This window comes from Scylla paramamosain, chromosome 43 (genome assembly GCF_035594125.1).
Source record: "Scylla paramamosain isolate STU-SP2022 chromosome 43, ASM3559412v1, whole genome shotgun sequence".
In the NCBI taxonomy this organism is placed as follows: domain Eukaryota; kingdom Metazoa; phylum Arthropoda; class Malacostraca; order Decapoda; family Portunidae; genus Scylla; species Scylla paramamosain.
The window spans coordinates 5,764,684-5,774,683 of NC_087193.1; the positions used below are offsets into that span (position 1 = coordinate 5,764,684).

General features: G+C 42.9%; 2 protein-coding genes across 6 annotated transcripts in view; one reads left to right on the plus strand and one right to left on the minus strand.

Moving 5' to 3' along the window:
- Nucleotides 1–5,932, plus strand: part of LOC135093409 (acyl-coenzyme A thioesterase 1-like) — a 17,339-nt gene extending 11,407 nt beyond the window's left edge. Inside the window, exons 1-6 of one of the 4 annotated variants that reach the window (XM_063992687.1) lie at nucleotides 495–565; nucleotides 734–810; nucleotides 3,410–3,686; nucleotides 3,822–4,004; nucleotides 4,133–4,355; nucleotides 4,468–5,932. In XM_063992687.1, coding sequence (XP_063848757.1) covers nucleotides 3,432–3,686; nucleotides 3,822–4,004; nucleotides 4,133–4,355; nucleotides 4,468–5,258 — 1,452 coding nt within the window. In that variant the 5' untranslated portion in view covers nucleotides 495–565; nucleotides 734–810; nucleotides 3,410–3,431 and the 3' untranslated portion in view covers nucleotides 5,259–5,932. The other 3 variants (XM_063992684.1, XM_063992685.1, XM_063992686.1) reach the window with 3 other exon arrangements.
- The window catches only part of LOC135093407 (probable ATP-dependent DNA helicase HFM1), a 289,819-nt gene that overhangs the window by 264,902 nt on the left and 14,917 nt on the right, over nucleotides 1–10,000 (minus strand). The window lies entirely within an intron of this gene.

Genomic DNA, 10,000 nt, shown 5'->3' on the forward strand with positions numbered 1-10,000 from the left:
TTTTCTTCAAATAATGCAAACTCCAGCAATATATCCAGAAGAGAAAACCCTGTCTATTAACATGCAATATACTATCGTTTGATTTTGTAAAACATGATGCACATATAATAATAAATCAAATAATAATAATAATAATAATAATAATAATAATAATAATAATAATAATAATAATAATAATAATAATAAATGTTGACAAGACTCAGCTTTTCGATTGGTGGTACGGTACTGTAAGTCAGTTATTTGCAGAGAGAGAGAGAGAGAGAGAGAGAAACATGAAAATTCACAGGTATACTAAGCACACAGGCTGAATATACAGCCAATAAATACAAGTCTCGTAAAATAATAAATAATAAGAGATAAACTTATGGGCATTACGGAGAGTTATTCTTTTATGAGGCTGTTCATGAATGATGCATTCCTTGGTGATTTTCATACAACTGGCGACAGGTGAGCTTCAGTTGTGAACATAGACGGTAGACCATTATAATCAGGCCAAGCGCTGTGGCTGCTGCTGGCCTCTCCTTCCTAGTTTGGATACGAGAGAGAACCCAAGAGTGAAAAGTGGGTAAGGATTGTACTGTGCGTGGTCCACTTTGCAAATTAATTGATTTAGCTATTGGAGTGCGATTATTTTTGTCATGCAAGGCAGTTAGTTTGTCTCAAGAATAAGATATTACAAACAGCTTGTGTTGCCGGTGTAGTAGGTTCAAAGCAGCCCCATTTTTGCTTCCAGACGTACGACACATTCATTCTCAGTTACGGCAACGCACAGACGTCCTTCAACCGACATCATTCGACGGCAGCAGTAAAAGTTAAGTAATGTTAGGCTAGGTGTTGCTACACATCATTTAGGTTAGGTCAGGTAATGCTAAGTTAGATTAGTGTCCTATTAACCCAAACTAGTAATGAATGGTTTGACAAGCTTTTCTGGGACTAGCAGCATACAATGAATGTTCGGAAGAGGCGGTCCAAGGAGCTCTGTGCATTGCCGTGGCTGGGAGTAAATGAGCCATAATTATGTCTGGCAATGAAAATCGAGCTGCGCGCGCACTTAATCACTCAAAACTAGCTGGTCACTGAAACCCACGACAGTGTCTGCCGCTTGCCTCTCCTTCCCAGTTTGGTTAAGAGGGAGAATCCAAGTGAGAAGAGTGAGTAAGGACTGTACTGTACGTGGGCCATTTTGCAAATTAGCTGATTTATCTATTGGTGTATGATTATTTTAGTCATACAAGACAAAAATAAGGCAGTTAGTTTGTCTCAAGAATAGACATTACAAAGCTTGTGATGCCGGGGAGATATCTCAGTCTGGCAGGCAATAGCGCAGCCAGACGGGAGCCATATTATCTCTCTCTCTCTCTCTCTCTCTCTCTCTCTCTCTCTCTCTCTCTCTCTCTCTCTCTCTCTCTCTCTCCAGGTTCAGTAAAATTAATGAAACTCAATTTAGATATACTAAGCCTCCCGTACAGTAGTTTGTGGAAAAATCGTTTATCCAGCTTTCAAATAACCAGAATTTCAGAAGCAATGATTATGTTTAATAGTGGAATAATTTTTTTTTTTTTTTTTTTTTTTTTTTTTTTTTTTTTTTTAAGCGAATGGAGCCTAGATGCCTTTTGTTGTTCCCATTCAAACTTCACGATAGCTAGCCTAATCATATCATTCCTTGTTTCGTAGTTTCACTTGTGCTGATTTGTGAATTATTTTTTTTTTTTTTTTTTTTTTTTTTTTTTTTTTGTGTGAAATGTATCTGGTTGAAACAAATCACGCCTACAAAGGCATGAAGGCCATGAGCCTAAATTATCTCATTATCTAGGCTACGTAGTTTTAACTATGCTATGATGTATAGGAAATTGACATAATTCAACGGAAGGAATGCTAGAATATGCATGATGTGTTTACTCTGGAAAAAATAACAATAACAAATGAAAAATAAAAAAAATAAATAAAAAATGTTAAGTGGCTCTGATAGCACAGGCTTATTAGGCAGGCTTGGAGTACACTGGGTCACTGACCGATTATACCGTGATACGTTTCCTATCACTAATCTGGCCGCGCGGCCCGTCTTCTATTTACATCTTGAATGTGGATTTACCCTGATATGAGTGATCTAGATCATGATCTGGGTGATTTGGGTCCGGAGGTGGGTTATTGGCAGCAGACGATTTTGCTGAAGCTGATGGCGGCGGCCATATTAGCGGCTGACCAGCCTCTGGTGACTTGTTTAGCTGATATGTCTGAGGAACAAAGTTGCAGAATGCTACTGTGGGCACAGAATGTGGATAGCGGTGGTGACAGATGTCAGAAACAAGGGAGATATTACAAGCCACACCAAGCCATGGTTTAATGGCTTCTGATTATAATAGCGTGGCCATTACCGTCTCTAGCAATGACTACATGATGAGGCAAAGGAATATAATACTTGTTCAGTCGAAAATAATACATCTCAACTTTAGAAGTGCCTCAGTAATGGTGTCAATAATGTCAGCACGCTGGCCACGCTAGCCTCACCTTACGTCCGAAAATTTTTTTTCTCATTTTACCATTCTGTACTTCACCACAGCGAGTACTTTCAGCATGTGTGTGGAGAAAGCTTTGTGTGAAACTTTATTATACAACGTTCATGGCCAGGCACGGAACCGTCTCGTGCTGCCTGGGTAGGCATGTGGCTAGGATTCATTGGTGGCCTTCTCGGCCCAACTTCCAAAGGAAATGTACAGTAGGCTGTAGTTGACACTTCCTTAGGGCACACAGTGGCGAGCATCAACAGTCTGCCGCTTGTGACACCTGGGCAGTGACATGCTTGTGTTGTTATTGTTTTGATCAGGAATGGCCGCGAGCGTTCTTTTTACTCCGAGCGAATCCAGATCAGATCAATGATCAAGAGCTGATCAGTGTAAATAGAAAACGCCTGTAGTTATAAGCTTTAGCTGGCTCGCAACTCGGTAGGCTGTTATCCTCCATGTCTTCGGCAATGTACGTACTTAGTGCCTGAAGTATGATCACATATTGTGTGCATAAATTACAAAGATTTTTCTTTAAGAGAAAGAGAGTCGGCTTTTTTTTTTTTTTTTCCAGACATTGTCACGTATTATTACTTTTCAAGTTCTGTTTACACTGAAATTAACATTTGTGGTTACATTCTCTCTCTCTCTCTCTCTCTCTCTCTCTCTCTCTCTCTCTCTCTCTCTCTCTCTCTCTCTCTCTCTCTCTCTCTCTCTCTCTCTCTCTCTCTCTCTCTCTCTCTCTCTCTCTCTCTCTCTCTCTCTCTCTCTGTGTGTGTGTGTGTGTGTGTGTGTGTGTGTGTGTGTGTGTGTGTGTGTGTGTGTGTGTGTGTGTGTGTGTGTGTGTGTGTGTGTGCATACATGTATAAAGACAAGATGTGTGGTGAGGTAAAGCAACAATAACCTACAGGTTGTGGTGTGAAGACCGCGATGATTCTTCCTCGGGCCAAATTACTGGCATCCTATTGGCCTGTTCGCCTAAAAGCTGCGATAAAATTACATGGAAGGCTCACTGGATACATTAGAGGCATGGCTTTTTCAGCACAGCAAGCCGATGAGCCTTGGATAACTGCCACACCGCGCGTCTGCCTCCACGATGTCCCCACCACCTTGAAGGCAGGCGGTCTCCCCCCACACTCTCCTGTCACACTCTCCGCCAGCCTCATCGATGAGAAGGGCACAGAGGTGAGCTGAGATTCGGGGAACCGGTGACGCTAACGTCTGAAAAATTAGTCTTCACTCAACTTCTTCCTTCTCCATAGTGCATTTAATGACTGGTACAAATGAAGACCACACTTCATGATGTGCCTACGTCTACAGATCTGCTCCTGCGCCCACTACGTGACTGATGGAGCCGGCAATGTTGATGTGCGGACTGCGGAATCCGTGGGTGGGTCCTACGAAGGAGTGTTTCCAGCAGGGTTGCTCACCACACTGGCGCCCGCTCCACATGAATTCCAATCCCACCGGCTCTTCCGCCGCAATACCTCTCTCCCCTGGAAGGTAAGTAGCTCTTACCTCCTACAGGTTCCCCAGATGCGTGAGCCAACTTTTCTTTGTCCTCAAGAACTACTGGAGTTCTTCAGTCCTTCCCTCTATTCCTGTTATGACCTGCCATACATTCTCCTCAGATCCAGGTGAGTGTCTTGAACGCTCACCAACCACCGGGGACAAAGGCAGAGGTAATGGCAAAGGTGGAAATGGAACGACTTCTGATGGGACCTGGAGTACGACGGCTACCTGTGCGTGAGGGCAGGGTGAGAGGGGCTCTATATCTGCCCCCAGGTGATGGACCCTTCCCGGGGATTGTTGATATGTTTGGTTCTATTGGCGGACTCATGGAATTCAGGTCAGGTAAGTGAATGGCAAGACATGTTGTGTGGCAATGATCGACACTTAGCTGTCAGTAGATGACCTTGGGCCAGCCTCCTACAGTACTGACCTTCCCCTCATTCAACCCCAACAGCTCTACTGGCATCACGAGGCTTCGCCAGTTTATCCCTGGCATTCTTTGATTACGACGATCTTCCTAATACAACAGAGAACCTCGACCTGAGTTACTTTGAAGAGGCTGTGGAGGTGTTGCTGGCAGTGCCAGAAGTCATACCAGACAGGTGTGGGGCCGTGGCCAATAGTAGGAGCGGCGACATACTCTTGAGTATGGCTACACTACTACCCGCTGTGAAGGCCGTGGTCGGTGTCAGCTGTTCCACCATAGCACTTGGATCCACCTTAATCTACAAAGGCAAGATCTTCAAGCAGGGCTACGATATGGACCAAATAACCTTTGAAAAGACTAATAGAGGGCCCTGGGTCGGCAGCCTTCAGCAGCAATTCACTACAGACAATCCCGCTATGATCCCTGTAGAGGAGGCAGACGAGGATACCCATTTCCTTTTGGCTGTTGGAGATGATGACCCTTGGGGATTTCAACACTCTCTCGCTCCCTTTCGGGAAAGGATGTTGAGCCACAACAGGCACAACTTCGAGACAGTTTTGTACCCTGGCACAGGCCACATCATAGAGCCTCCCTACAATGCGTTCAACTATCAGTCCTTCCATCGCCACATTCCCACCAAAGAGCACTTGACCAAAGGTATAATTTTTCAGTGGGGTGGAAAGCCTCACTCCACATGCACCGCACAGGAGGATTTCTGGCGCCGTATGCGTACTTTCCTGATGAACCACGTGCAGGATGAGAGTCCTTGGTATCAACAGTACCTCACCCAGTATACCCCTAAAAAACCTCCAAATTGAAATCACCATGATGCAGCCAAGAACGTGAGTCGACCATTCATCCAATGGTTTCCATTAACACAACCACTATAATGCAATATTTTAGTTTTGTACAATCAGGAATATGGAAAAATGGACTGCAACAAGACACAAAGGGCAAGGTATTACTCTACACAAGACCATCATTACAATGTGATGTCTTTTTTTCAATGATACACATTTCATGACACTTTCTGACACAAAGTATTTAGAGTCCACTCCACGAGACATCTTCCTTTTCACTTTATAATCACGCACATTTTCAGGCATTATTTTCAAATTATTATTAATTTAGGAATTATTTCCCAATTCTAAAACATAATATTTCTTTCCTTGAAATACTATGACTTCACTCTTCATGGCATATCTGGGATAATTATAGTGCATTACATCTCATCACACACACACACACACACACACACACACATTAATAAAGAAAGTCAGTGTACATTCGTTTTCTTTATTTTCTTGCATCTTTAAATTGTGTTGTTGTTTTTCGAAGACCAGTAAAGTAGCACTTTTTAAGTGTTTTAATTTTAGTTATGTTATTAACAAGCACATACTTTTCAGCGATAAATATAAGCTAGTGCTAATGTAACAATATTATAACCTGAAATGTACTGCATATTTTTTTTACATAAAGCATCATTACTGAATTTAATTTTTTTTTCCTTATAACTGTTACATCTTAAATACGTTAATTTGAATTAAGGCATCGTTATGGCAGCGGCAGCAGCAGCAGCAGCAGCAGCAGCAGTAGTAGTAGTAGTAGTAGTAGTAGTAGCAATAGTAGTACAAATAGTAGTAGTAGCAATTGTTACTGCTTGCTGGGGAGGGGAGGAAGTGAAGTGAAGATGAGGAGGAAGGGGAGGAAGTGAAGGAGTGAAGAAGAGAAAGTAGAGGAGGAGAAGGTGGGAGAGTGAGTCGTGAGGGTGGAGATGACGATGTTTACACTAAAAGATGCTGACCTATGGGATAGAGCCATAATGGACCCTTGTGATGGTCGGATGTTGGGGTGCTCGCGACACTCCTAACGACAGAAGGGTGATCGTCACCAACACACACAGATTTGCTTCTACACCCGTCGCCCACGCTCATTCACAAAGCCCCCAATACCTAAGTGCACAATAGATTTAGTGTGCAGTAAATATGACGCAATGACATTTGTAATGAGTAGCTGAAACTGATGATACAGACGTGACGGTACAACAAAACGATATGTTTATGGTGTTAAGCATTTTATATGATTACAAGCTTGACCGGACTCAGAATAAAGTGTACTGTGTACAGCGTTGGGTTCATTACACCTGTTACACCGAGCGGCGCCATCAGGCCGCAACACAATAGTAGTGGCGGTGGTGGTGTTTGTAGTAGTAGTAGTAGTAGTAGTAGTAGTAGTAGTAGTAGTAATAGTAGTAGTAGTAGCACCAATGCTGGTGGTGGTGGTGGTGGTGGTAGGAGGAGGAAAAAGAAGAGAAAGGAGTAGAGGGAAGTAGCTCTTGGTTTTAACGTTTTGTGAGACAAAGCACACAAATTAGCAATACCACACCATGAAGGAGTAATTTGAATTACTTTAACGAGACGATGCAATCAGCGCAGAGGTGAAGTTGCGGACAAGAGTTACTACCTTGAGGTTACTCCGTTACGCAGACCTGCATGTGTACCCAAGGGAAGTGCTTCAGTTATCAGGAGAAAGATGGGAGAGTGTCTGAAGAATGGCAGGGGATGGATAATGTGGACTGGCTTAATGATGGAAGAGGAAAGGAATATTTGTTTTATCTAGATCAGCGGTTCCCAAACTGGAGGTCATGCCGCCCCCACCCCAAGGGGGCCATATAGCAGAATGTAGGGGCCATAATCTGAGGATATTTATATATAAAAGCAAAGCAGTTTAGTTTGTGTGCAGTCAGTGAAGGGAACTTACAGGTTCAGTACAAATGGCTGGACTATGTAGACAATTTGCTTTTCAGCACCTCCTACCATTTTCATCAACTTATTCCTGTGAGGCTGCATTCTTTCAACTATTCCAAAAATTCAACTATTCACAAAAATCCCATTTTTTAATTCCTCTAAGTATGGATATTTTGTATGAGCATTATGTTACTTTTTTAGTACCATTTCAATAATTATATGAAATTCATCAAAGGCAAACTACAAATTTCTTTGTTAATACTTAACAAAAGAAAAATAACAAATGGAATCAATAAAGTTACAGGATTTGCTAGAATTTTTTTTTTTTTTTTTTTTTTATGAACCTAATGAGTGTAGGACTGTAGACAGTCACTGTAGTCATGGGTTATGCTTGGTGGTGGGCCATGGACAAGGATCATGTGTGAAAAGTGGGTAAGGACTAGAAAAAGTTTGGGAACCATTGGTCTAGATTATGGGAGAGGTGGTGCACGGGTTAGCTAGGTAATAGGAGAAATTACCGGAGTTATCTGAATGATGAAAAGTTTACCTCAACTGACTACGTAAAAGAGGAAAGCTGGCTTGGTGATGAGACAGGAAAATGTTAAATTTGTCTAGTGTATTGGAGTGAATGTTGTCTAGCCACAAATTAACGAAAACCACACACCCAAGAACCACAAATAGATGCAGGATCACACAAACAAATACCAAGGCCATCCGCAACACACACACTCGTACACAACACATTCATTCTCTTCCTCCCCACAATACTTATTTCTTCCCTCCTCTACCGTCCATCTTCCTTGTGCACATCATTCCTGTTACTCTCCCGTAAGTCAGCACAGCACACAATTCATTTCTTTTTTTCATCATCATCATCATCATCATCTACATTCCTCTCGCGTGTACATAATCTGAGACATAATCACCTCCCCGGTTAAACAAAATTAAGGAACCTCAATATTTTCTGAAGACTTCAATCGTGCCTTCGAAGGTCAGTTCTTAGTCCATTACCCACTTGTCATCTCACAACCCACTCCTATTTCCTGAGTAATGCTGGCGGGATAGGAGGAATGTTCATGTGCATTACTCGTATGCATCTCTTTTTTCTCGCCTCATTACCTACTAATTTCCGTCCTAAAGAGTAGTTTTAAAGTCTGAAGATTCAAGTACATTCAACCAAGAGGTAATTAAAGGACGTTCAAGAGGGAAGAATTACAGGCTTTTCTTCCCTCCCTTGTAAGCCCTGATATTATACAATCTTTCTGTAATTTGAGAAGAACTACGGACTGTCATGGAAACTACTGTGTCCCCTGCCAACCTTCACCCCCGGAGATTTGAGGGCAGTTGTTGACAGGGGTGTATTTTGCATAGAATTCGATACCTCCAGTATCATGGTGGTGGTGGTGCTTGTGGAAGATCCTCCCTACAACTCTATGAGAGGAAAGGAGGAGGGGACTGAGAGATAAGGTGACGGGCCAAGGTTTCGGTGGATAAATATTAGCAGGTAACCAACGAAGGCTCCCCCACTCTCTACCCTACACATATGGCAAGCACATCGCCAATCATCGTTTCCAGTTTCTTTAGAGGTACATACGTAAGACCACATAACCAGGATCGACAGTGGAAGCTTTATTAATATTCATGTTAGCATTTTGTTGTTGTTGATTGCTGTTGATGCTAGTGGGATCATGGTGATGCTGGTACCCATAGTTAAACACCAGCAAAAACCAGAGGCCAGAAGGAAGTTTCTGTAGTGGTGGGTTGACTGTCAGGGTAAAGGTTGATGCCCTCTACACTCTGTTTTTCCTCTCTCTACAAGGTTATGCTGCCAAGGTCGACGATCAGCTGATCCTCATCAATCTCTGCCACCTGATGTCAGTGTTCAGGACATTTTTACTTTGGCCATCACCTACCTTGGCGAATGCAACCATATGGATGACAACGACCAATTCTCCGAGCAGTGATTGTGGACAGCACCCGTTGAGTTACAACACAGTCTGCACCAGGCGTGAAGCTTCCTTCAGCAGAAAGGAAACAGCGCATTACCTACACCTACATCCGGCCACACGCCGCTCACGAAGCGCTGCCTACAACCCTCCAGGACGTGGAGGGATCAGCCGGATGTAGTACGAGTAAAGGCATGCAAGCTACACCACAGATTAAATTTTCATCTCTGTTGGTAATGTTTCCGGCTGTTGGTAAATGATATTTTGTCTTTTGACATTGATGACATTGTTGATCCACACATCCAGGGTGTAGCCAGTAAGAAATGTGCTGCCTCTACCAACAGGCTCAAAAATATTTGTGACTATACTGATCTCGTTGGTCCTTCTCAGCCACCTTGAACAATGTCCATCATATCTCATCAACATCTCTGCTGCCGTAACCAACACCACCATCACCGTCATGCTGTCACAAAATCTACCACCACATACATGAACAGCTCCTCACAACCCAACAAAGGTCAACCCGCGAGTCACGCGCTCCCAGAGGATTTGTCGTAGATCATAAGAAACACAATCATCCACTTATAGTTACACACAGTCACACTCAACTCAGGTAAGTTTCCCACATCACTACACAATCATTACTGTTTCGCATTATTATCATGCAATGCAATAGAGAATAAATCTCGGAGATTCATGTCATTACCAAAATGCACATCTTCATACGATTTCCGCTCATATCTCCAAAGAGTTAAAAAAGAAAGGGTGAGAAAAAGTGGAGGAACGTCCAGGCAAAAGCATCAATTCGAATGCTCTTAGGCTGCCTGGTGGTAATAGCAGCAACCAACAAGTGGCTAGTAGGTCTCT